The sequence below is a fragment of the Sebastes fasciatus genome, chromosome 21 (genome assembly GCF_043250625.1).
Source record: "Sebastes fasciatus isolate fSebFas1 chromosome 21, fSebFas1.pri, whole genome shotgun sequence".
Classification (NCBI taxonomy): domain Eukaryota; kingdom Metazoa; phylum Chordata; class Actinopteri; order Perciformes; family Sebastidae; genus Sebastes; species Sebastes fasciatus.
Genome location: NC_133815.1, coordinates 17,472,486 through 17,500,024, shown reverse-complemented (window position 1 = coordinate 17,500,024; position 27,539 = coordinate 17,472,486). Strand labels below are relative to the sequence as shown.

Sequence of the window (27,539 nt, the reverse complement as noted above, 5' to 3'; positions counted from 1 at the left end):
GAAGCGGTGAAGTGGTGAAGCGGTGATGCCTGTTGTTGACAAGGTTAAAGAAGTTGTTGCCGTCTTGATGCAGACTATACGGAGCCTCCGTGCTATTATTTTATTACCTTCATAAAGTATAGTTGCAACGTAACCCTCGGCTACACAAGCTAAAACAAAAGCAGTCTGTATGTAGTCTAACTGTTTAGCTCAGTTTGCCACATATCTTAAAATGGTTATAAACTAGGCAGCTGGCTGAGACCAAGCAGCCCCTCCTCCCTCTACTAGCATTACCTGCAGGCAGTGCTTCTAGTTTTACGTCCTTTTTGCTCCTATTTTTGCATAGAAAGAATTTAGGAGAAGAAAAATAATGATAATAAAAATGTGGCAAAAAACAGCCCAACCTTACAGAGAGGAAACAATCTTCATCTTCTTTTCTGTCGTAATTAAAATGACTGTATGGAGAAAACGGGATACACAATACATAACAAAACAAGGTCGATGCCTTGTCAGAAATAATCAGAAGATATCATGAAACAAAATGACACATAAACATGTCAAAACTAAATGTAATCTTGTACAACATTACGAATGTGTGTGCAGAACTGCTTATGGTGCCATGTTCACCATCCTTTGCATGTCATCATTTTTGATTATAGCTCCCTATTTAAAGCTTTGGGACTTTTATTTGCACACATCTGGACATATGAATAACAAATCACACATAAACAGCTGCGTGAGTTCAGCACACAAATATTTATTTATTTTTATTTTATTTTATCTTTATTTAACCACACAAGTCAATTGAGAACCAATTCTCATTTACAATGACGACGTGGCCAAGAGGCAGCAAGACATAAGAACAGGGGTCTCCAACCTGTTTCCCTCTGAGAGCTAATTTGACAAAATGAATGTGGCTGAGAGCTACTCAAAGCACCAAGTCTGTCTTACTTTTATAGTCCTTTAATAACATTTCAGCCACCGCAGTCATCGCCTCTATTACAATTCTTTCATAGGTGAAGGGCTTTTTTGTTTCGTTAGGATGTGCACCACTAAACGATGGCTGTTTGCTTCATCGGCCTTCTTTGGTAAACAGAGACTGTCGTCTTTTAAGGATTGTTTTTGGCTCCTTTACCTTCTTTGTTCATAAACTGCTACCAGCCGGAAAGTCCCATGAAAAGTTTCTGTGGACTTGGCGCTCGATGTTACATTTTTTACTGACTAACACGCTTACACCGCAAATGTGACACATACCGATTCCTCATGAAAATAATGTATTTTTTTCCTTTTATTGGCCTGCGGTCATTGTCAAATCCAGTCTCTGTATGTTATGGCGTTACAAACCTGACAGCAGCCTAACTAGTTTAATTGACAGCCGATAGGCATATAATCATTTGGTCTCAGAATGGGGTGGGATGTCTGTGAATTTGATTGGGTTGTAATTTAAACAGTTTTACAAAGAACCATTAGCGAACCACTCAGAAACTGGTAGCGAGCTACTGGTAGCGAGCGAGCTACTTGTTGGAGACCCCTGCATTAGAACATAGAACATAAATACGACTACTGCAATGTCGTTCACTGTCAACTATCAAGTGATCCAGTTGGTTTACATAAAGGTCTAGATGTACTCATGCTGAATTTCTTCATTTTAAACATGCAACTTCTCAGTAATGTTAGCAAATACAGGAGTGGTGAAGTGGTGAAGCAATGATGACTGTTGTTGACAAGGTTAAAGAAGTTGTTGCCGTCTTGGTGCAGACTATACAGAGCCTCTTTGCTATTATTTTATTACCTTCATAAAGTATATCTGCAACGTAACCCTCGGCTACACAAGCTAAAACAAAAGCAGTCTGTATGTAGTCTAACTGTTTAGCTTAGTTTGACACATATCTTAAAAAGGTTGTAAACTAAGCAGTTGGCTGAGACAAAGCAGCCCCTCCTCCCTCTACCTGGCAGATGTGGGAAATGTATAGCTAATATGCACACTTCAATATTTATTTATTTATTACAAATCATATTGTCATCGCAATACTGAACAATGTTATCGCACATCTCAGATTTTACTCGTATCCTGCAGGCCTACACTCAGCTTAAATCCAGAGGAGCAAACTAACAAGTCAAATTCCTCAGAAAGTGTTCCACGTCAAAGAGTAAATAGGCAATAAGTGAATAATAAAAACAATTCTGGACTGATGAAGATGTTTTGTCGCTATGACGATCCTGCAGAAGGACTTGTCGATAAAACCGAGCCAACCAACTTCCCCTTTTTACTCAGTTCTCAGCTTTTTCTCACGCTCTGTTCATGACTTCACCAGTTTACATCCCACCACTTCTCTTTGGCTGTGAGGTGTCTATGTTTCCTTGTAGAACTGAAAATAATATTTATTAATACGAACATCATGCCTCAACTTATTCTAAAGTGTGTTTCACACATGTAGGTAGCACAGAGTTTATGCTGACTTGTGCACAGTCTGTTTCACTGCTGCTCTGCATTGCCGTGCTGATGAGAGAACCTCAGTGATTAAAACACTTTGTTCACTTCAAATGCTACTGCAAATGAAAACACCTGATCAAAATCAGCACTTTCTGCTTCCTCATCACCAGAATTTAACTGTCCTGTTGTCAAAGATATATATATATTCACATGCAAAGAAAGCCATTTGAGATAATGAAAAATAATTACCATAATAATGCCATAAATACGCACAATCTTACACAAACTAATGATGAAGCTGCTATATATTATATTCATGTTATCTAATGCCCTGTTTGCACTCTGTTCATCTTACCAATCGTCTGCAAAGTAAAGCCATTTAATATTGAAGAACTAGCTGAATAAGAAATAGAGAAATATTCCATCTATGGTGAACATGACATCATCTTCATCTCCTTCATGATGCTTGGATCTCAATCACTCTGTTGACATAGTCTGCTTCTACTGCGTCCTGTGGACATGAAACAACAGAGAGAGAGAGAGAGAGAGAGAGAGAGAGAGAGAGAGAGAGAGAGAGAGACGTTGTGATATAAAAGCAAACACAAAATGACTGAAATACTGCAGAAAAAGAAGAAGTCTTCACTCCTCCTGCTCGCACCCTGTGAGGGAGGAAGTCATCTTTTGAGACAACTCGTCCGCCATTACAGCCTCGTTGTTTATACTCGCGCTCATGTGACCGTGGTGTAGTTTATTTATAGCCTAATGTTAGCTTTTTACTTCATAAAAGTGGTGTTCATTTGTGAAGATTATCTTGCTGAACAAAACGTATAAGTATCATAAACGTTTGTTTGCCGAGGAGCTTATTTTCTGCAATAATCCAAAACCCAATGTAAAAATCCCATTGGCTTTTTGTCGAGGGAACCAGGGCGATGCTAACTTCCTGGCTGGCCTACAAAAATACGTCATCCCTGGAGCACTCTATAGAGCAGGGGTGGGCAATTAATTTTTACAAGGGGCCACATGAGAAACCTGAGTTGTGTTGGAGGGCCGAACCAACAATAACTTGAACTCAATTCTGCGCAGTATTAATTTTCCCCATTGTAAAAAGCATTAAATTATATATTTTTGATTAGTTGCTACTCGTAATCAGAAGAATAAGGATATTCTGTAAATATTTATATAAATATATGAAATTGTGGTGTAGGTCATATAGGAAAATACTCCTATAGAAGTAATAAACAGTAAAAACAATAATTGCATCAGTGTTTCATTTTATTTTTAACATGTTAATCTTCCCAAATACTGAATAGGTGTTTTACAGTATGTTAAAGATAGGCAATTGTCAACTTGATGCAAAAAGCAATAAATGCTTTTAATGTTTTACACTTCATTTTACTTGTTCAGTGGGAAAAATCCAGCCTGCTCTGGGCTTGAACAAGTGCATTGAAATCTGGCTGAATGTCTGAGGTGGATATGCGAAGGACAGCTGAGAGGTGGTCATCAGTGATAGAGGATCTGTATCTGGATTTGTTGAACTTCATCACTGAGAATGTCTGTTCACATACTGTACGTAGGTAGATCCAAAGAGGACTAGAATCTTCTGAGCATGACTCCTCATGTGTGGAAAGTTCTCCTCTTTGAGGGAAGAGTAGAAGTCAAGTAGTGAGACTGACCTAAAGTGCTCTGCCAGAAGTGTGTCAGACTGCAGGTCAATCAGTTCCATCTGAACATCACTGGGTGCATTCTCCACACTGCAGGTGAAGGGAGAACCTGCCAGCTTGTCCCATTTTAGTCCCAACTTGTCCAAACATGCATTTACCTCCGTGAATAAATCACTCCCGGTTGTTGTCCCTTTCATTGACTGCATGGTTGCCAGCTCCTCCGTGATTTTAAAGTCCGTAGATATCCCACGTATGAAAATGAGTAGCTGGGCAGTGTCACGTACATCGCAGCTCTCATCCAAAGCCAGGGAAAAATAGTCGAAGCTGACCGCTCTGTTCTTCAGCTGAAGTTCCAGATTCCCCGCGATGTCCTCAACCTTCCTCGTTACAGTCCGATGGGAGAGGGGGATGTCCTCAACCTTCCTCGTTACAGTCCGATGGGAGAGGGGGATGTCTTCAACCTTCCTCGTTACAGTCCGATGGGAGAGGGGGACGTTCTCAAAAGCTCCCTTTTTCTCCGGGCATATTAGGGCAGCAGAGTCCAGCAAACATTCCTTAATAAACTCCCCGTCAGAAAACGGTTTACTTTTTCTGGCGATTTTGTGGGATATGACATAACTTGTCTTGACAGCTGCATCTCTGGATGTGCAACGTTTAGTAAAAAGTCCTTGTTGGTTTTGCGGCTTAGCTAGCAAAGCATCCGACTCCCTTGCGCGCTCTTGTTTAGACAAGTTCTTGTATTTCTCCTCGTGTTTGGTCACGTAGTGGCGATTCAAATTGTAATCCTTGAACACGGCGACCTGCACACCACAAACTAAGCAAACGCCTTTACCTTTGACTTCTGTAAATAGATATTTAGCAGTCCATGTCTTGTTGAAAACGTGGCATTCGGTATTGATTTTTCTTTTGTTGCCGTGGGCTGACATGTTGAGGGCGAGCTTAGCTTACCAGCATCACATGTAGCTGTTTACCTACGCATGTGCGTGACTAAGTAAATAAAAAAACCTTTTCAAAAGAAAAGCAACACAGCCGTATTGCGTGCACAGCATAAATAGGCCTATTTTTTTATGTATGTTCTAATTTACTTGACCTCACGCGGGCCAGACAGGGACAGCCAACGGGCCGAATGTGGCCCGCGGGCCGTAAAATGCCCAGGTCTGCTATAGAGGGAGCTTTATTACGAGTAGTTTAGTTGTTGTAGTACCGTTTTGTTATTACAGAGGAGGATGATTTGAGACCATCAGTACAGATAGCCAGTGTTCATCATATCAGATCATATAACCAAAGAGAAATTAATTATACAACAAACAGCTGTTTCTTCTGTAGGAAAGCTCAGATAATACAAGTTAATACATAGCAGCTGTATACTGTGTTATTGCTGTAACCGTGACTGTTAGCCAACAGAGATCTATAATATAGATCTGTATGTCGTTCACTGTCAACTATCAAGTGATCAGTTAGTTTAGATAAAGATCTAGACGTACTCATGCTGAATTTCTTCATTTTTACACATGCAACTTCTCAGTAATGTTAGCAAATACAGAAGTGGTGAAGTGCTGTTGTTGATAAGGCGTGGGAAATGTACAGCTAATATGAACACTTCAATATTTATTTATTTATTACAAGTCATATTGTCGTCGCAATACTGAACAATGTTATCGCACATCTCAGATTTTACTCGTATCCTGCAGGCCTACACTCAGCTTAAAACCAGAGGAGCAAACTAACAAGTCAAGTTCCTCAGAAAGTGTTCCACGTCAAAGAGTAAATAGTCAATGAGTGAATAATAAAAACAATTCTGGACTGATGAAGACGTTTTGTCGCTATGACGATCCTGCAGAAGGACTTTTCGATAAAACAGAGCCAACCAACTTCCCCTTTTTACTCAGTTCTCAGCTTTTTCTCAGCGCTCTGTTCATGACTTCACCAGTTTACATCCCACCACTTCTCTTTGGCTGTGAGCTGTCTGTTTCCTTGTAGAACTGAAAATAATATTTATTAATACCAACATCATGCCTCAACTTATTGTAAAGTGTATTTCACACATGTAGGTAGCACAGAGTTTATGCTGACTTGTGCACAGTCTGTATCACTGCTGCTCTGCATTGCCGTGCTGATGAGACAACCTCAGTGATTAAAACACTTTGTTCACTTCAAATGCTTTTAATTCAGCAGTCTCATACACATGTATATACAAACACAAATGAGAAAACACCTGATCAAAATTAACACTTTCTGCTTCCTCATCACCTGAATTTAACTGTCCTTTAGTCAAACATATATATATTCACATGCAAAGAAAGCCATTTGAGACAATGAAAAATAATTACCATAAGAATGCCATAAATCAGCACAATCTTACACAAACTAATGATGAAGCTGCTATATATTATGTTCATGTTATCTAATGCCCTGTTTGCACTCTGTTCATCTTACCAATCGTCTGCAAAGTAAAGCCATTTAATATTTAAGAATTAGCTGAATTAGAAATAGAGAAATATTCCATTTATGGTGAACATGACATCATCTTCTTCTCCTTCATGATGCTTGGATCTCAATCACTCTGTTGACATAGTCTGCTTCTACTGCGTTCTGTGGACATGAAACAACAGAGAGAGAGAGAGAGAGAGAGAGAGAGAGAGAGAGAGAGGTGTTAAGTGCTCTGTGGTGAGTCTACTGTGGTTTGAAGAGAAATACCAGCAGCACATTTTATTGTTGAAAGAATAATGTACCTGTTGCTCACCTTCACTGGTTTGTTGCAGCATCTTGATCTAAACCACCTGAAAGAAAAGGAAACGAAGGAATAAAAGTAATAAATGAACTTTTCAAAGAGACCAATAAGTCTTTAGCTGCAAATGACCATATCATACAAAAGTTTGTCTCACCACTCAAAGATGATGATTGTACTGTAGAGCGCTACGATTCCCAGGATCTTCAGTGTAACGTAGACGACAGTCCCAAACTCTGGATTATCTGTAACAAGACAGCATGGTCACCTTCTCCTTAATGGGAAATGTTACGGCTCTAAAACATCATCAACCTGAATTCCTTCTGTTTACCTCAAACATAAACTGGTTTATAGCATCATTTCATACAAATGCAATAAAAGGTGTTTTACAGGGTACTCAAACAAACAAACAAACAAACAAACAAACAAACAAACAAACAAACAAACAAACAAACAAACAAACAAACAAACAAACAAAGCAATACAGAAAATGAGGAAAACTGAAAAAAGAGGAGAGCAGATTAGATTAAATTAAACACATTCAGTTCAGTTCTACATTTACCTGCATTATTAATCCGTGATGACGTCTGATTACCGAGAATATTTGTGGCCACACAGTAATAATCCTCTATATCTGTCACAGAGGTCACGCTGAAGCTGTAAAAGTCTCCATCAGATACACTGACAGGTCCGTCTTTGCTGGTCTTGAACCAGGTGTAGCGGCTGACGGGAGGATTGGCTCTGCTGGAGCAGGTCAGGTTCACCAGGCTACCTGCTGACAACAAACCTGATGGACTGATGGACACTGAGGTGTCTTTGGGAGCATCTGAGGAAAATGTGAGATTCACTTTATTCATTAAAATCATCCCATGAATCATCATGTGCTGACAGGATCTAATAACAAACACTTATTATCTTACATGAAACACTGAGCGTCGTTCTCTCCTCTGCTGTCTTGACGTCTTTTCCTTCATTTACAGGATATCTTGCTGAACAGGTGATGATGAATCCATCATGTTCGTCTGACAGAGTGAAGGTCTTCTGGATTTTAGTTGTGAAGGTTCGATCTGTGTTTTCCTCTATTTTGTTGTGAGGGTCTTGTTGGAGAGTCCAGGTGAGTTCAGGAGGGCAGTGTGGACAGGGAGTGAAAGCTGAGCAGTTTATAGTGACAGACTGACTCTCCTTCAGATCACCTGAGATCTCAATGCTGGGCCTCGGAGGAGAATCTGGAGGTTCAAATCAAACACAGATTGTACAATAAAAAATAGTTTATTATAGATAGAACTCTTTAAAAACCAAAGCTGACACAGAAGGTGACAATCTTGTATTGAAAATGCATAAAATGTCTAAGGTTTACTTTTAATATCCCAAAATGTGACCATTTTAATGTCAAACTGTAACAACAGAATCAGTGTTTAATCAGAATTTAAATTCATGGCAAAGTGAAAAACCTCCAAAATTAAAAAGTTGCAACTTTCACTTTTTATTCTAAACAATAACGTTATAGAATCACTGATAAAAAACAAAGCTCTCTTACCTTTGACTGTTATTTGAAGAGGATCACAAGGAGCTGTTGCCACAAATGGTCCATTCTCAATTCTGAAGTAGTACCAGTCTGTGTAACTTGTGTTTACACTGGAAAATAAAGTGGTGCAGTTTTTCTGACTCAGGTCTCCAGTAAGACTCATTGGATAGATATTATCCGTACTGCTACTGTTGAAAATCACATTATGTGGATTTTTAGCAAAATCTTGGTTACTTTTAATCCACACGCCGAAGGTTGATCTTGTGCTGTTGAATTCCTCTTCTGATTTAACTGTAAAGTTACATGGGATTTGCAGACAGGATCCACTCAGTGCTTCCATCTTATTTGGTGCAGTAATGAATAGGGCTGTTCTTTCAGGACAAACAGCCAAAGCACCTGTGAAACAGACTCATGATGAACAAATTGTGGAGCAAAATCTGCATGAAGAGAAAGTTCATGATGCACAAACTGTAATTCAGCAGCAACATGTTTGGTCTTTTTAACAATGTCAGTATGAAACATTTCACTGCAGACAGAGCATGAACAGTTGGAAAAAGTAACATCTCCAAATAAAAGTGACTTAACAAACAGCTCACCTGAAACAAAGAAGAAGCTCAGTAACACGATGGCTGTCACCATTTTCACAGACTGGACTGAAATGACACTCATCACCTGGATTTGGCAAAAAGTTACTTTTCATAAAATATATTTTTAAACAAAGCATTCATGTTCTTTTAAAGCCACCTCAAATGAATACATTCAAACCAGGAACTCTCCATGTACAAGCAGATGTTACTATGTTATAATAGTGATTAATAATCTCTGCAGAGTTAAAAACAGTTTAAATATAAAACGATCCAGTGTGAGTTTATGATGTTTCTGCTAAAACAAAACTCAACAAATAAAAGTAGAGTTCATGAAAATCAGCAAAATAAAAAAAACTTCCCTGAGATAAACATAAAAGCAGTAACATGTTACCTTACCAAAGGAGCCGGCAGCTAAAATGAAGAAACAGTTAGTTTTAAAATCAGACAATTTGTGAATGTCAGCAGAACTGCAACAGACCCAGTAGCTACCCGACTTCCCTGCTAAGCCGTTGTGATATAAAAGCAAACATGAAATGACTGAAATACTGCCGAAGAAAAAGAAGAAGAAGTCTTGACTCCTCCTGCTCACACCCTTTGAGTGAGGAAGTCATCTTTTGAGACAACTTGATTTCATCAGGGTGCAAATTACTTATTTATTCTCAAAGATTAATTTTTATCACATGACTCACAGCAAGCCTGTATGCCTTATTAGGGGCCGAACAGTTATGCTGCTGGTCCCTCTTGTTTTTGTCAATATTATCTTCTCCTGTAGTTTTTGGAGACTACTATGACTACTAAACGTCATCATGCCGACACATCCGCCATTACAGCCTCGTTGTTTATACTCGCGCTCATGCGACCGTGGTCTAGTTTATTTATAGCCTAATGTTAACTTTTTACTTCATAAAAGTGGTGTTCAGTTGTGGAGATTATCTTGCTGAACAAAACGTGTAAGTATCATAAACATTTGTTTGCCACAGAGCTTGTTTTCTGCAATAATCCAAAACCCAATGTAAAAATCCCATTGGCTTTTTGTCGAGGGAACCAGGGCGATGCTAACTTCCTGGCTGGCCTACAAAAATATGTCATCCCTGGAGCACTCTAAAGAGGGAGTTTTATTATGAGTAGTTTAGTTGTTGTGGTACTGTTTTGTTATTACAAAGGAGGATGGTTTGCTGTTACCTTGACTGTTAGCCACAGAGATTTATAATGTATATCTGCATGTCGTTCACTGTCAACTATCAAGTGATCCAGTTAGTTTAGATAAAGGTCTAGATGTACTCATGCTGAATTTCTTCATTTTAAACATGCAACTTCTCAGTAATGTTAGCAAATACAGAAGTGGTGAAGCGGTGATGCCTGTTGTTGACAAGGTTAAAGAAGTTGTTGCCGTCTTGGTGCAGACTATACGGAGCCTCCGTGCTATTATTTTGTTACCTTCATAAAGTATAGTTGCAACGTAACCCTCGGCTACACAAGCTAAAACAAAAGCAGTCTGTATGTAGTCTAACTGTTTAGCTCAGTTTGCCACATATCTTAAAATGGTTGTAACCTAAGCAGCTGGCTGAGACCAAGCAGCCCCTCCTCCCTCTACTAGCATTACCTGCAGGCAGTGCTTCTAGTTTTACGTCCTTTTGGCTCCGATTTTTGCATAGAAAGAATTTAGGAGAAGAAAAATAATGATGATAAAAATGTGGCAAAAAAAGCCCAACCTTACAGAGAGGAAACAATCTTCATCTTCATTTCTGCAGTAATTAAAATGACTGTATGGTGAAAAGGGGATACACAATACATAACAAAACAAGGTCGATGCCTTGTCAGAAATAATCAGAAGATATCACGAAACAAAATGACACATAAACATGTCAAAACTAAATGTAATCTCGTCCAACATTACGAATGTGTGTGCAGAACTTCTTCTGGTGCCATGTTCACTATCCTTTGCATGTCATCATTTTTTACTATAGCTCCCTATTTAAAGCTTTGGGACTTTTATTTGCACACATCTGGACATATGAATAACAAATCACACATAAACAGCTGCGTGAGTTCAGCACACAAATATTTATTTATTTTTATTTTATTTTATCTTTATTTAACCACATAAGTCAATTGAGAACCAATTCTCATTTACAATGACGACGTGGACAAGAGGCAGCAAGACATTAGAACAGGGTCTCCAACCTGTTTCCCTCTGAGAGCTAATTTGACAAAATGAATGTGGCTGAGAGCTACTCAAAGCACCAAGTCTGTCTTACTTTTATGGTCCTTTAATAACGTTTCAGCCACCGCAGTCATCGCCTCTTTTACAATTCTTTCATAGGTGAAGGGCTTTTTTGTTTCGTTAGGATGTGCGCCACTAAACGATGGCTCTTTCCTTCATCGGCCTTCTTTGGTAAACAGAGACTGTCGTCTTTTAAGGATTGTTTTTGGCTCCTTTACCTTCTTTGTTCATAAACTGCTACCAGCCGGAAAGTCCCATGAAAAGTTGCTTTGGACTTGGCGCTCGACGATACATCTTTTACTGACTAACACGCTCACACTGCAAATGTGAGACATACCGATTCCTCATGAAAATAATGTATTTTTTGCCTTTTATTGGCCTGCGGTCATTGTCAAATCCGGTCTCTGTATGTTATGGCGTTAAAAACCTGACAGCAGCCTAACTAGTTTAATTGACAGCCGATAGGCATATAATCATTTGGTCTCAGAATGGGGTGGGATGTCTGTGAATTTGATTGGGTTGTAATTTGAACAGTTTTACAAAGAACTGTTAGCGAGCCACTCAGAAACTGGTAGCGAGCGAGCTACTTGTTGGAGACCCCTGCATTAGAACATAGAACATAAATACGACTACTGCAATAAAACAGACAAAATTAAAACATCACAATAAATACAGTATATACAACTATATATATATATATATATATATATATATATATATATATATATGTGTTGCAGAGAGGCAAATTCAGAAGCAGGTGCAGCGATCAGAAACTATCACTTGTAATGAGTCATTAAAGGAGGGTAACAGAATAAGGGTGTGGAGTTTTAGCATCTTTTGCAACTCATTCCAGTCACTAGGAGCAGCAAACTGGAATGAGAGACGACCAAAGGAGGAATGACCATACTGAAGAATTTGCTAGAATGTAAATTGCAGTTCCTGTTGTAGATATTGAGTAGTGACCGGAGGTATGGAGGGGTTTTGCCAATGATAGTCTTCTGGTCTGACGCCTGCTATAGAGGGATGGCCAGTTGACTATAGAGAATACAGGTTACAGTGATGAGTGTTGAAAGGGACACCGGTGACAAAGCGAATGGCAGTATGGTAGATGACGTCCAGTTTATTGAGATGATTTTTGGAGGCGAGTCTGTAGATTAAGTCACCATAATCCAGGATTGGGAGAATATGTTGATAATTGACATTGAAAATCTGCAGGATGTGGATGTTTTAAATTTCTCTCCATTGAACTGTAGTCAGCAAAGACAACATTAAGGCACATTAAATATGAATTCTACACAAATATATTTTTTGTCTTTTAACAAGAGCACTCATTTTCTCTTCACTTGAGCGTAGAGATCCTCTGGGCCGTCGGCAGTCTGTCTTAAGCTGTTTGCTGTCTGGGACACTTTGACCTGTGCGTACAGCGTATCCTGCTGCTGTCCACCGTCCTGCACCGAGGCCAGTTCAGGTCTCGTGGAGAAGTTGATCTCTCCATAATGGATGATTTCTTCTTCTGTTTTACTTGCTGGCTCTTCAGCAGCCGCCTCTTCACCCGTTTGACTCTGCAAAAAAATAATCCAAACAGGAAGTGTTGTGAGGTGAAGCTTCAGCTGGATCCTTCCATGTTAAATAATTACCAACACTGCGTCAGGTAGACTCTACAGCCAATGTGAAGAGACGTAAAACATTCAAAACACAGGCCTGCTGTAGAGGGAAGTTTAGTATGGTCTCACCTGAGTCTGTTGTGCAGTTGCATGTGATGACTTTAAACGCCTGGAAGACATTAGAGTGATTATACTGTATACTTTAGGTTCAGCATACAGTGTGCCAGTAAAGTGTCAACACAGGTGGGAAACAGATATTATTGAGTCATCTGCTTTGATTTGTGACACTTACCAAACACATACAATCAGGCAGATGAGTGCGATGAACCCAACGATTCCTCCAATAAACGGCCCCAATTCTAGAGAGCCAACTTCACCTTAAGACAAGAAAACAAAGCCAATATAAGTGACTAAAAAAGTGTTGAATGTTGACGTGCAACAATATTGATGCAGCATCGCGGAAGTCCCACTTTTTACCTTTCATAGTCAGATGGATCTCTCTTGATGTTCCATTACCAAGCTCATTTGTGGCCACGCAGATATAAACTCCTCCATCAGTGACATTAAAGCTGTAAAAATCTCCTTCAGATACATTGACAGGTCCGTTCTCGCTGGTCTTGAACCAGGTGAAGCGGCTGACAGGAGGATTGGCTCTGCTGGAGCAGGTCAGGTTCACCCGGCTACCTACTGACACCAAACCTGGCGGACTGATGGATACTGAGGTGTTTTTGGGAGCATCTGAGGAAAATGTGATAGAGATGTGAGATAAGAGAGTAGCACCAGAGCCGTGAGAAAGGAGAATAATCGTGGAAACACTGGTTGTCTTACATGAAACATTGAGCGTCGTTCTCTCCTCTGCTGTCTTGACATCTTTTCCTTCATTTACAGGATATCTGGCTGAACAGGTGATGTTGAATCCATCATGTTCGTCTGACAGAGTGAAGGTCTTCTGGATTTTAGTTGTGAAGGTTCGATCTGTGTTTTCCTCTATTTTGTTGTGAGGGTCTTGTTGGAGAGTCCAGGTGAGTTCAGGAGGGGAGTGTGGACAGTGAGTGAAAGCTGAGCAGGTTATAGTGACAGACTGCTTCTCCTTTAGATCACCTGAGATCTCAATGCTGGGCCTCGGAGGAGAATCTGGAGTTTCAAATCAAACGCAAATTGTACAATAAAAAAAGGGTTATGATGGATAGAACTCTTTTAAATGCAAAAGCTGACACAGAAGGTGACAACCTTGTATTGAAAATGCATAAAGTATATAAAGTTTGCTTTTTAATATCCCAAAATTCGACAATTTTAATGTCAAACTGTAACAACAGAATCAGTGTTTAATCAGAATTTAAATTCATGGCAAAGTGAAAAACCTCCAAAATTAAAAAGTTGCAACTTTCACTTTTTATTCTTAACAATAACGTTACAGACTGACTGATAAAAAAACAAAACTCACTTACCTTTGACTGTTATTTGAAGAGGATCACATTCAGCTGTTGCCCTGAATGGTCCGTTCTTAATTCTGAAGAAGTACCTGTCTGTGTAACTTGTGTTTACACTGGAAAATAAAGTGGTGCAGTTATTCTGACTCAGGTCTCCAGTAAGATTCATTGGATAGATATTATCCATCCTGCTGCTGTTGAAAATCACATTATGTGGTTTGTTGGCAAAATATTGGCTACTTTTCAGCCACACTCCGAAGGTTGTTCTTGTGCTGTTGAATTCCTCTTCTGGTTTAACTCTAAAGTTACATGGGATTTGCAGACAAGATCCACTCAGTGCTTCCATCTTATTTGGTGCAGTAATGAATAGGGCTGTTCTTTCAGGACAAAAAGCCAAAGCACCTGTGAAACAGACTCGTGATGAACAAATTGTGGAGCAAAATCTGCATGAAGAGAAAGTTCATGATGCACAAACTGTAATTCAGCAGCAACATGTTTGGTCTTTTTAACAATGTCAGTATGAAACATTTCACTTTGCAGACAGAGCATGAACAGTTGGAAAAAGTAACGTCTCCAAATAAATGTGACTGAACAAACAGCTCACCTGAAACTAAGAAGACGCTCAGTAACACGATGGCTGTCACCATTTTCACAGACTGGACTGAAATGACACTCATCACCTGGATTTGACAAAAAGTTACTTTTCATAAAGCATCTTTTAAACGAAACATTCATGTTATTTTTAAGCCACCTCAACCTAATACATTCATACCAGGAACTTTCCATGTACAACCTGATGTTACTGTGTTATAATAGTGATTAATAATCTCTGCAGAGATAAAAACAGTTTAAATATAAAATGATCCAGTGTAAGTTTATGATGTTCCTGCTATAACAAAACCCAACAAAAAAAGTAGAGTTTATGAAAAGCAGCAAAATAAAAAAACCTCTCTGAGTTAAACATAAAAGCAGTAACATGAAATGACTGCATGTTAACACAGCCGGTGACTCTTGCTTCTCTCTTTTATGAAGAGATTTCTTTTAGGATACGACTTCACACTAATGCTGTAACCTTGACGGAGACTGGTGTGAGGTTAATGGTAGGAGGGATGTTTGGAGGTTAGATTTCTGTGACGTCAAACTTATGTAGAGAAGCTAATGTCGATACCTCCATTCACTCACAAGACCCTGTATGATACTAAAGCACAATCAACATGGCCTCGTGGTGCCTTTTAGACATTAAACAATACAATGTTTACAGGCTGAGGCCCAAAGATTTTCTTTTTTTGGCAAAATTCTGACAAAAAGTAGATAAAGTTTTAACATTTTTACTCATAAAAAGTTTTTCAATTAATTTTAGTACCAGATCTTTTAATACACCATTGACTGAGTCTCATGAAATGCCCTTTTATTTTTGATTGAGCTTGATATTCAAATATATATATATATATATCAGAAGTCCATTAACTTCTCCAAAACACCGTAGCAGGTTTCCAGTGGGAATTACTATGCATAATTCATCTTGCCACTTTTGTAATGTTTGTGATTAATTTGTTTGATTTCAGGTGATGTTTACACACAATTATGTGAAATGTTGGACCAATAAATGCAACTGAGATTAATAGGTATTTTTTAGAAGTTGTATTTCATGGTTTTTATTACAGTGCAATGAATAAATATCTTCAAATGCAGAAACTGTGTCTCATGTTTATTTTCTTAAGTAATTAAAATACAAATAAAATGCGGGACACAAAATATGAAAGAAAAAGAATAGATAACTAAATGAGATTAAATATGCTTTGTTAAAAATGATCTGTAAAATATCACAAAATTACACAAACTTTTCCAAAAAAATGATCTTGTAGTACTTTGTTAATGTGTGAACTGCTTCTCATGTCGCTATTTAGAATAGTTCCCCATTAAGAGCCTTTTCAGACTTATACTTGAACTGATCTGATGTACAGATTGCTAGTTCTCCTTTATTTAACTGTGGTCAGTGAAGATTGCATTTTCTTCTCAAGTGTCTTTTCCTACACTAACTGACATATAAAACTTCTTGTATAAGTAAAAAATAAAGGTATATTACAAATACGACCCAAAAATGATCACAAAACAACACTCATTTTTTCTTCACTTGAGCGTAGAGATCCTCTGGGACGTCAGCAGCCTGTCTTAAGCTGCTCACTGTCTCTGACACGTTGACCTGTGCATACAGCGTATCCTGCTGCTGTCCACTGTCCTGCTCCGAGGCCGAGGACGGTTCAGGTCTCCGCTTGGAGAAGTCGATCTCTCCATAATGGATGTCTTCTTCTGTTTTGCTGGTTGGCATTTGAAGAGTCAGCTCGTCACCTCTTTGACTCTGTGAGAAAAAAGGTGCTAAATGATACGTCTGAATACTGATTCAGGTTAAATTAGTTGCTGCTAGATTACAGTGCAACCTTTAATATTGTTGTACAGTACTTCTAGACTGGCTGATAAATTATACTAAATTACAACCCTCACTAGAGTCAGGCCATATCTTGAAGGTAGGGGCTATGCTGTCGCCCTTAGTGATCATTATTCAGAGAGTGGAGTCCCCCAGGGTTCGATTCTCGGGCCTCCATTATTCAACCTCTGTGTGCTTCCACTAGGCCAAATCATGAAAGACAAAAAGACTGCTTATCATAGCTATCCAAATAACGTCCAAATCCAAATAAATAATATGGATGGAAACTTATTTCCTTCAGTTAAATCAAGATAAGAAAGTTGATTTTGCAACAAGGAGGAAAGACTCAAAGTTATCACTCAGGTTACATTATAAAGACTAAAGGCAAACATTTTATATTCATATACTTATCAATGCAATTGTACAAAAGGATGAACATAGAAAACTATGAAGAAGAGTAGGCTACACTAATGGTTTGTCTGTTTTTTCTCACTTACATGGGCGGGGTGGGCGGAGGCGGGTAATGTTCCTGTTTCTTAACCGCTTCAACATTTCATCTTCCTTTAAAAAATATAGACTAAAGGCAAGAGCAAGTCATTCCTAATGTACTAACTACCAGACCTTCGTAAATGTATGTATGACTTTAGCAGACTTGGAGAATGTGTTTCAGAGAGTATTCATACATATTAAAATGAGTGGGAAATAACAATTAAGGTTATGCTAACAAAACTGACGTTATTTTGGTTTTAGTTGATTAGGCTAATGTCATAACCTTTGGTAATTTGATATATATTTCGTTTTTTTTGTGAAATTTAATTTTGAATCTTCCCAGTTTACATAGCTATTGAATAATACTTAAAGGTAGGATTGATAGTGTTGTTCAAATACATTTTTTGTTATATTTGTTGAAATTCTCATTGCATGACAGGGTGCTCCAACTTTAGCCATTTTCAGATCTAAACTTAAAACAGTTTAGATTTCTTACAGTTTCCAAACACAGCATGTTGCTAACAGGTTGTTTTGTCACATTTGTTGTACTTCTTAATATTTAACCTCTCAAAGATTGTCAACTTAGTATTAAGACAGATGCTTTCGACATAGTCACTGTGAGCAGATTTAAAATATTCACAACGCACACTGTACAACGAAGTTTAATATTCACCTGAGTTTGTGGACGTTTCGACTTAAACCACCTGGAAGATATGAGAGAGCTGTCAGAATAATTATTGTACTGTCTGTTTCAGGTTAAATAAATAGTGTGCTGCCAATAGAGAGTAAGGACTGATGGGAGACAGACATTATTGAATGTGCATCAGTGGAAAGAAAATCAAGATTGATACTTAAGTTTTGTCAAAGTCAAGTCGCAGAACAGGTGCAGAAATGAGCAAAACTGACAGATCACATACTCATCCATGCCCTCGGGGTTACCAACATCGGTTTAGTTAAAACGTTATTGCCAGAAACTGAATTAATTTAACTAATTTACTTACCAAACACAGATAGCAAGGCAGATGAGTATGATGACAAGGATCCCTCCAAGAGCTGAACCCCACTGTAGTGAGCTGACAGAGCTCTCTGTTCATAGAAACACAAAACCAGGTGACTAAAAGAAAACAAAGGATGAATGTAGATATGTAACAATACAGGTGTAACCATTATTTGTATAGGGTCATTTCATAAAAATGCAGTAAAAAAAGTGCTTCACAGAGAACTAAAAAAAACAAGTGAAAAACAGAAAAGAGAGGAGAGCAGATTAGATTCAATTAAACAGATTCAGTTCAGTTCTACATTTACCTGCATTATTAATCCGTGACGACGTCTGATTACCGAGATCATTTGTGGCCACACAGTAATAATCTTCTATATCTGTCACAGAGGTCACCTTGAAGCTGTAAAAGTCTCCTTCAGATACACTGACCGGTCCGTCTTTGCTGGTCTTAATCCAGGTGTAGCGGATGACGGGAGGATTGGCTCTGCTGGAGCAGGTCAGGTTCACCCGGCTACCTGCTGACACCAAACCTGATGGACTGATGGACACTGAGGTGTCTTTAGGAGCATCTGAGGAAGACGTGAGATTCACTTTATTCATTAAAATCATTCCATGAATCATCATGTGCTGACAGGATCTAATAACAAACACTTTATTATCTTACATGAAACATTGAGCGTTTTTCTCTCCTCTGCTGTCTTGACGTCTTTTCCTTCATTTAAAGGATATCTGGCTGAACAGGTGATGTTGAATCCATCATGTTCGTCTGACAGAGTGAAGGTCTTCTGGATTTTAGTTGTGAAGGTTCGATCTGTGTTTTCCTCTATTTTGTTGTGAGGGTCTTGTTGGAGAGTCCAGGTGAGTTCAGGAGGGGAGTGTGGACAGGGAGTGAAAGCTGAGCAGGTTATAGTGACAGACTGATTCTCCTTCAGATCACCTGAGATCTCAATGCTGGGCCTCGGAGGAGAATCTGGAGTTTCAAGTCAAACACAGATTGTACAATAAAAAATAGATTATGATATTAGAACACTTTTGTGAAAGCTGACACAAAAGGTGTCAATCTTGTTTTGAAAATGCAGAAAGTGTCTAAGGTTTGCTTTTAATATCCCAACATGTGACCATTTTAATGTGAAACTGTAACAACAGAATCAGTGTTTAATGAGAATTTAAATTCATGGCAAAGTGAAAAACCTCCAAAATTAGAAAGTTGCAAATTTCACTTTTTATTCTAAACAATAACGTTATAGACTCAATGATAAATAATAAAAGTAGAACTCTCTTACCTTTGACTTTTATTTGAAGACTATCACAATAAGCTGTTGCCCTGAATGATCCGTTCTCAATTCTGAAGAAGTACCTGTCTGTGTAACTTGTGTTTACACTGGAAAATAAAGTGGTGCAGTTTTTCTGACTCAGGTCTCCAGTAAGACTCATTGGATAGATATTATCCGTACTGCTACTGTTGAAAATCAAATTATGTGGATTTTTAGCAAAATCTTGGTTACTTTTAATCCACACGCCGAAGGTTGATCTTGTGCTGTTGAATTCCTCTTCTGATTTAACTGTAAAGTTACATGGGATTTGCAGACAGGATCCACTCAGTGCTTCCATCTGCATTGGTGTAGTGATGAATAGGGATGGGCTTTTAGGACAAACAGCCAAAGCACCTGTAAAACAGACTCTTGATGAACAAATTGTGGAGCAAAATCTGCATGAAGAGAAAGTTCATGATGCACAAACTGTAATTCAGCAGCAGCATGTTCGGTCTTTTTTAACAATGTCAGTATGAAACATTTCACTTTGCAGACAGAGCATGAACAGTTGGAAAAAATAACGTCTTCACATTAAAGTGACTGAACAAACAGCTCACCTGAAACTAAGAAGACGTTCAGTAACACGATGGCTGTCACCATTTTCACAGACCGGACTGAAATGACACTCATCACCTGGATTTCACAAAAAGTTACTTTTGATAAAACATCTTTTAAAAAAAGCATTCATGTTATTTTAAAGCCACCTCAAATTAATACATTCAAACCAGGAACTCTCCGTGTACAAGCAGGTGTTACTGTGTTATAATAGTGATCAATAAGCTCTGCAGCATTGAAAAGAGTTTAAATATAAAACGATCCAGTGTGAGTTTATGATGTTTCTGCTAAAACAAAACCCAACAAATAAAAGTAGAGTTCATGAAAATCAGCAAAATAAAAAAAACTTCCCTGAGTTAAACATAAAAGCAGTAACATGTTATCTTACCAATTTGTGAATGTCAGCAGAACTGCAACAGACCCAGTAGCTACCCGACTTCCCTGCTAAGCCGTTGTGATATAAAAGCAAACATGAAATGACTGAAATACTGCCGAAAAAGAAGAAGAAGTCTTCACTCCTCCTGTTCGCACCATGTGAGTGAGGAAGTCATCTTTTGAGACAACTTGATCTCATCAGGGTGCGAATAACATATTTATTTTCAAACATGATTTTTATCACATGACTCACAGCAAGCCTGTATGCCTTATTAGGGGCCGAACAGTTATGCTGCTGGTCCCTCTTGTTTTTGTCGATATTATCTTCTCCTGTAGTTCTTGGAGACTACTAAGACTACTAAACGTCATCATGCCGACTCGTCCACCATTACAGCCTCGTTGTTTATACTCGCGCTCATGTGACCGTGGTGTAGTTTATTTATATCCTAATGTTAGCTTTTTACTTCATAAAAGTGGTGTTCATTTGTGGAGATTATCTTGCTGAACAAAACGTATAAGTATCATAAACGTTTGTTTGCCGAGGAGCTTATTTTCTGCAATAATCCAAAACCCAATGTGAAAATCCCATTGGCTTTTTGTCAAGGTAACCAGGGAGATGCTAACTTCCTGGCTTGTCTACAAAAATACGTCATCCCTGGAGCACCCTAAAGAGGGAGTTTAATTACGAGTAGTTTATTTGTTGTGGTACTGTTTTGTTATTACTGAGGAGGATGATTTGAGACCATCAGTACAGAAAGCCAGTGTTCATCATATCAGATCATATAACCAAAGAGTAATTTATTATACAACAAACAGCTGTTTCTTCTGTAGGAAAGGTCAGATAATACAAGTTAATACGTAGCAGCTGTATACTGTGTTGTTGCTGTTACCTTGACTGTTAGCCAACAGAGATTTATAATGTAGATCTGCATGTCGTTCACTGTCAACTATCAAGTGATCCAGTTAGTTTAGATAAAGATCTAGATGTACTCATGCTGAATTTCTTATTTTTAAACATGCAACTTCTCAGTAATGTTAGCAAATACAGAAGTGGTGAAGTGCTGTTGTTGACAGGGCGTGGGAAATGTAGAGCTAATATGAACACTTCAATATTTATTTATTTATTACAAGTCATGTTGTCGTCGCAATACTGAACAATGTTATCACACATCTCAGATTTTACTCGTATCCTGCAGGCCTACACTCAGCTTAAATCCAGAGGAGCAAACTAACAAGTCAAGTTCCTCAGAAAGTGTTCCACGTCAAAGAGTAAATAGTCAATAAGTGAATAATAAACACAATTCTGGACTGATGAAGACGTTTTGTCGCTATGACGATCCTGCAGAAGGACTTGTCGATAAAACCCAGCCAACCAACTTCCCCTTTTTACTCAGTTCTCAGCTTTTTCTCAGCGCTCTGTTCATGACTTCACCAGTTTACATCCCACCACTTCTCTTTGGCTGTGAGGTGTCTATGTTTCCTTCTAGAACTGAAAATAATATTTATTAATACCAACATCATGCCTCAACTTATTCTAAAGTGTATTTCACACATGTAGGTAGCACAGAGTTTATGCTGACTTGTGCACAGTCTGTATCACTGCTGCTCTGCATTGCCGTGCTGATGAGAGAACCTCAATGATTAAAACGCTTTGTTCACTTCAAATGCTTTTAATTCAGCAGTCTTATACACATGTATATACAAACACAAATGAGAAAATACCTGATAAAAATTAACACTTTCTGCTTCCTCATCACCTGAATTTAACTGTCCTGTTACCAAACATATATATATTCACATACAAAGAAACCCTGTTGAGGCAATGAAAAATAATTACCATAAGAATGCCATAAATCAGCACAATCTTACAAAAACTAATGATGAAGCTGCTATATATTATATTCATGTTATCTAATGTCCTGTTTGCACTCTGTTCATCTTACCAATCTTCTGCAAAGTAAAGCCATTTAATATTTAACAATAAGCTGAATGAGAAATAGAGAAATATTCCATCTATGGTGAACATGACATCATCTTCTTCTCCTTCATGATGCTTGGATCTCAATCACTCTGTTGACATAGTCTGCTTCTACTGCGTCCTGTGGACATGAAACAACAGAGAGAGAGAGAGAGAGAGAGAGAGAGAGAGAGAGAGGTGTTAAGTGCTCTGTGAGTCTACCGTGGTTTGAAGAGAAATGCCAGCAGCACATTTTATTGTTGAAAGAATAATGTACCTGTTGCTCACCTTCACTGGTTTGTTGCAGCATCTTGATCTAAACCACCTGAACGAAAAGGAAACGAAGGAATAAAAGTAATAAATGAACTTTTCAAAGAGACCAATAAGTCTTTAGCTGCAAATGACCATATCATAGAAAAGTTTGTCTCACCACTCAAAGATGATGATTGTACTGTAGAGCGCTACGATTCCCAGGATCTTCAGTGTAACGTAGACGACAGCCCCAAACTCTGGATTATCTGTAACAAGACAGCATGGTCACCTTCTCCTTAATGGGAAATGTTACGGCTCTAAAACATCATCAACCTGAATTCCTTCTGTTAACCTCAAACATAAACTGGTTTATAGCATCATTTCATACAAATGCAATAAAAGGTGTTTTACAGGGTACTCAAACAAACAAACAAACAAACAAACAAACAAACAAACAAACAAAGCAATACAGAAAACTAGAAAAACAGAAAAGAGAGGAGAGCAGATTAAATTAAACACATTCAGTTCAGTTCTACATTTACCTGCATTATTAATCCGTGATGTCTGATTACCGAGATCATTTGTGGCCACACAGTAATAATCTTCTATATCTGTCACAGAGGTCACCTTGAAGCTGTAAAAGTCTCCTTCAGCTACACTGACAGGTCCGTCTTTGCTGGTCTTGAACCAGGTGAAGCTGACGGGAGGATTGGCTCTGCTGGAGCAGGTCAGGTTCACCAGGCTACCTGCTGACACCAAACCTGATGGACTGATGGACACTGAGGTGTTCTTGGGAGCATCTGAGGAAAATGTGAGATTAACTTTATTCATTAAAATCATCCCATGAATCATCATGTGCTGACAGGATCTAATAACAAACACTTATTATCTTACATGAAACACTGAGCGTCGTTCTCTCCTCTGCTGTCTTGACGTCTTTTCCTTCATTTACAGGATATCTGGCTGAACAGGTGATGATGAATCCATCATGTTCGTCTGACAGAGTGAAGGTCTTCTGGATTTTAGTTGTGAAGGTTCGATCTGGGTTTTCCTCTATTTTGTTGTGAGGGTCTTGTTGGAGAGTCCAGGTGAGTTTAGGAGGGGAGTGTGGACAGGGAGTGAAAGCTGAGCAGGTTATAGTGACAGACTGCTTCTCCTTCAGATCACCTGAGATCTCAATGCTGGGCTTTGGAGGAGAATCTGGAGTTTCAAATCAAACACAGATTGTACAATAAAAAATAGATCATGATAGATTAGAACACTTTTTTAAAAACCAAAGCTGACACAGAAGGTGACAATCTTGTTTTGAAAATGCAGAAAGTGTCTAAGGTTTGCTTTTAATATCCCAACATGTGACCATTTTAATGTGAAACTGTAACAACAGAATCAGTGTTTAATGAGAATTTAAATTCATGGCAAAGTGAAAAACCTCCAAAATTAGAAAGTTGCAAATTTCACTTTTTATTCTAAACAATAACGTTATAGACTCAATGATAAATAATAAAAGTAGAACTCTCTTACCTTTGACTTTTATTTGAAGACTATCACAATAAGTTGTTGCCCTGAACGGTCCGTTCTCAATTCTGAAGAAGTAGTTGTCTGTGTAACTTGTGTTTACACTGGAAAATAAAGTGGTGCAGTTATTCTGACTCAGGTCTCCAGTAAAACTCATTGGATAGATATTATCCATCCTGCTGCTATTGAAAATCACAGAGTTTTGATATTTGGCAAAATCTTTGCTACTTTTCATCCACACTCCGAAGGTTGTTCTTGTGCTGTTGAATTTCTTTCCTTGTTTAACTGTAAAGTTACATGGGATTTGCAGGCAAGATCCACTCAGTGCTTCCATCTGCTTTGGTGCAGTCATGAATAGGCCTGAGGTTCTAGGACAATCAGCCAAAGCACCTGTGAAACAGACTCATGATGAACAAATTGTCGAGCAAAATCTGCATGACAGAGAAAGTTCATGATGCACAAACTATAATTCAGCAGCAACATTTTCTGTTCTTTTACTTCTAACAATGTCAGTATGAAACATTTCACTTTGCAGACAGAGCATGAACAGTTGGGAAAAGTAACCTCTCCACATAAAGGTGACTTAACAAACAGCTCACCTGAAACTAAGAAGACGCTCAGTAACATGATGGCTGTCACCATTTTCACAGACTGGACTGAAATGACACTCATCACCTGGATTTGAAAAAAAGTTACTTTTCATATAACACCTTTTAAATGAAGCATTCATGTTCTTTTATAGCCACCTCAAATTAATACATTCAAACCAGGAACTCTCCGTGTACAACCAGATATTACTGTGTTATAATAGTGATTCATTATCTCTAAAAAGTTGAAAACAGTTCAAATATAAAATGATCCAGTGTGAGTTTATGATGTTTCTGCTAAAACAAAACCCAACAAATAAAAGTAGAGTTCATGAAAAGCAGCAAAATAAAGAAACCTCTCTGAGTTAAACATAAAAGCAGTAACATAGGAGCCGGCAGCTAAAATGAAGAAACAGTTAGTTTTAAAATCAGACAATTTGTGAATGTCAGCAGAACTGCAACAGACCCAGTAGCTACCCGACTTCCCTGCTAAGCCGTTGTGATATAAAAGGAAATATGAAATGACTGAAATACTGCAGAAAAAGAAGAAGAAGAAGTCTTCACTCCTCCTGCTCACACCCTTTGAGTGAGGAAGTCATCTTTTGAGACAACTTGATCTTATCAGGGTGCGAATGACATTTATTCTCAAAGATTATTTTTATCACATGACTCACAGCAAGCCTGTATGCCTTATTAGGGGCCAAACAGTTATGCTGCTGGTCCCTCTTGTTTTTGTCAATATTATCTTCTCCTGTAGTTCTTGGAGACTACTAAGACTACTAAACGTCATCATGCCGACTCGTCCACCATTAGAGCCTTGTTGTTTATACTCGCGCTCATGTGACCGTGGTGTAGTTTATTTATAGCCTAATGTGAGCTTTTTACTTCATAAAAGTGGTGTTCATTTGTGGAGATTATCTTGCTGAACAAAATTTGTAAGTACACGTTTGTTTGCCACAGAGCTTGTTTTCTGCATTAATCCAAAACCCAATGTAAAAATCCCATTGGCTTTTTGTCGAGGTAACCAGGGCGATGCTAACTCCCTGGCTGGCCTTGAAAAATACGTCATCACTGGAGCACTCTATAGAGGGAGATTTATTACGAGTAGTTTATTTGTTGTGGTACTGTTTTGTTATTACTGAGGAGGAGGATTTGAGACCATCAGTACAGATAGCCAGTGTTCATCATATCAGATCATATAACCAAAGAGTAATTTATTATACAACAAACAGCTGTTTCTTCTGTAGGAAAGCTCAGATAATACAAGTTAATACGTAGCAACTGTATACTGTGTTATTGCTGTAACCTTCACTGTTAGCCAACAGAGATTTATAATGTATATCTGCATGTCGTTCACTGTCAACTATCAAGTGATCCACTTAGTTTAGATAAAGATCTAGATGTACTCATGCTGAATTTCTTATTTTTAACCATGCAACTTCTCATTAATGTTAACAAATACAGAAGTGGTGAAGTGGTGACGCGCTGTTGTTGACAAGGTTAAAGAAGTTGTTGCCGTCTTGTTGCAGACTATACAGAGCCTCCGTGCTATTATTTTATTACCTTCGTAAAGTATAGCAGCAACATAACCCTCAGCTACACAAGCTAAAACAAAAGCAGTCTGTATGTAGTCTAACTGTTTAGCTTAGTTTTCCACATATCTTAAAATGGTTATAAACTAAGCAGCTGGCTGAGACAAAGCAGCCCCTCCTCCCTCTACCAGGCTGAAGAGGGAAATGTATAGCTCATATAAACACTTCAATATTAGTTTATTTATTACAAATCATATTGTCATCGCAATACTGGACAATGTTATCGCACATCTCAGATTTTACTCGTATCCTGCAGGCCTACACTCAGCTTAAATCCAGAGGAGCAAACTGACAAGTCAAGTTCCTCAGAAAGTGTTCCACGTCAAAGAGTAAATAGGCAATAAGTGAATAATAAAAACAATTCTGGACTGATGAAGATGTTTTGTCGCTATGACGATCCTGTAGAAGGACTTGTCGATAAAACCCAGCCAACCAACTTCCCCTTTTTACTCAGTTCTCAGCTTTTTCTCACGCTCTGTTCATGACTTCACCAGTTTACATTCCACCACTTCTCTTTGGCTGTGAGGTGTCTATGTTTCCTTGTAGAACTGAAAAGAATATTTATTAATACCAACATCATGCCTCAACTTATTCTAAAGTGTATTTCACACATGTAGGTAGCACAGAGTTTATGCTGACTTGTGCACAGTCTGTATCACTGCTGCTCTGCATTGCCGTGCTGATGAGAGAACCTCAGTGATTAAAACGCTTTGTTCACTTCAAATGCTTTTAATGCTTTTAATTCAGCAGTCTTATACACATGTATATACAAAAACATGATATATAATACTACAATATAATCTTGTAGTACATTGTTAATGTGTGAACTGCTTCTTCTCGTGTCACCATTTAGAATAGTTCCCCATTAAGAGCCTTTCGGACTTATACTTGCACTGATCTGATGTACAGATTGCTAATTTCACAGCAACAGTCATATGAGGTCAGTTCAGACATAAGATTTATTATACCTTGATGGCAAAACTATTTGAGCTGCAATGTGTGGAGGTTTAGAGTTCCCCTTTAACTGTGGCCAGTGAAGATTGCATTTTCCTCTCCAGTGTATTTTCCTACAATAACTGACATATAACACTTCTTGTATAAGTAAAAAATAAAGGTATATTACAAATACCACCCAAACATGATCACAAAACAACACTCAGTTTTTCTTCACTTGAGCGTAGAGATCCTCTGGGACGTCAGCAGCCTGTCTTAAGCTGCTCGCTGTCTCGGACACGTTGACCTGTGCATACAGCGTATCCTGCTGCTGTCCACTGTCCTGCTCCGAGGCCAAGGACGGTTCAGGTCTC

General features: G+C 38.4%; 3 protein-coding genes across 3 annotated transcripts; all 3 read right to left on the bottom strand.

Annotated features, from left to right (window-relative positions):
* Window positions 1-7,696: 7,696 nt before the first annotated feature.
* On the bottom strand, window positions 7,697-8,996 carry LOC141759609 (myelin-associated glycoprotein-like). Its single transcript, XM_074621800.1, has 3 exons — window positions 8,924-8,996; window positions 8,340-8,723; window positions 7,697-8,028 (listed from the first exon to the last, which is right to left on the bottom strand). The coding sequence occupies exons 1-3, from the start codon at window positions 8,994-8,996 to the stop codon at window positions 7,697-7,699; spliced, it is 789 nt and encodes a 262-aa protein (XP_074477901.1).
* Window positions 8,997-11,725: 2,729 nt separating this feature from the next.
* LOC141759608 (B-cell receptor CD22-like) lies at window positions 11,726-14,819 on the bottom strand. Its single transcript, XM_074621799.1, has 7 exons — window positions 14,777-14,819; window positions 14,191-14,574; window positions 13,571-13,876; window positions 13,220-13,480; window positions 13,035-13,119; window positions 12,872-12,911; window positions 11,726-12,700 (listed from the first exon to the last, which is right to left on the bottom strand). The coding sequence occupies exons 1-7, from the start codon at window positions 14,817-14,819 to the stop codon at window positions 12,467-12,469; spliced, it is 1,353 nt and encodes a 450-aa protein (XP_074477900.1). The 3' UTR covers window positions 11,726-12,466.
* Window positions 14,820-16,291: 1,472 nt separating this feature from the next.
* LOC141760097 (sialic acid-binding Ig-like lectin 10) lies at window positions 16,292-24,722 on the bottom strand. The gene is made up of 7 exons (XM_074622748.1): window positions 24,653-24,722; window positions 24,060-24,443; window positions 23,433-23,738; window positions 23,081-23,338; window positions 22,717-22,804; window positions 22,575-22,611; window positions 16,292-16,531 (listed from the first exon to the last, which is right to left on the bottom strand). Exons 1-7 carry the CDS (start codon window positions 24,693-24,695, stop codon window positions 16,292-16,294), a joined length of 1,356 nt encoding a protein of 451 aa, XP_074478849.1. The 5' UTR covers window positions 24,696-24,722.
* Window positions 24,723-27,539: the final 2,817 nt, after the last annotated feature.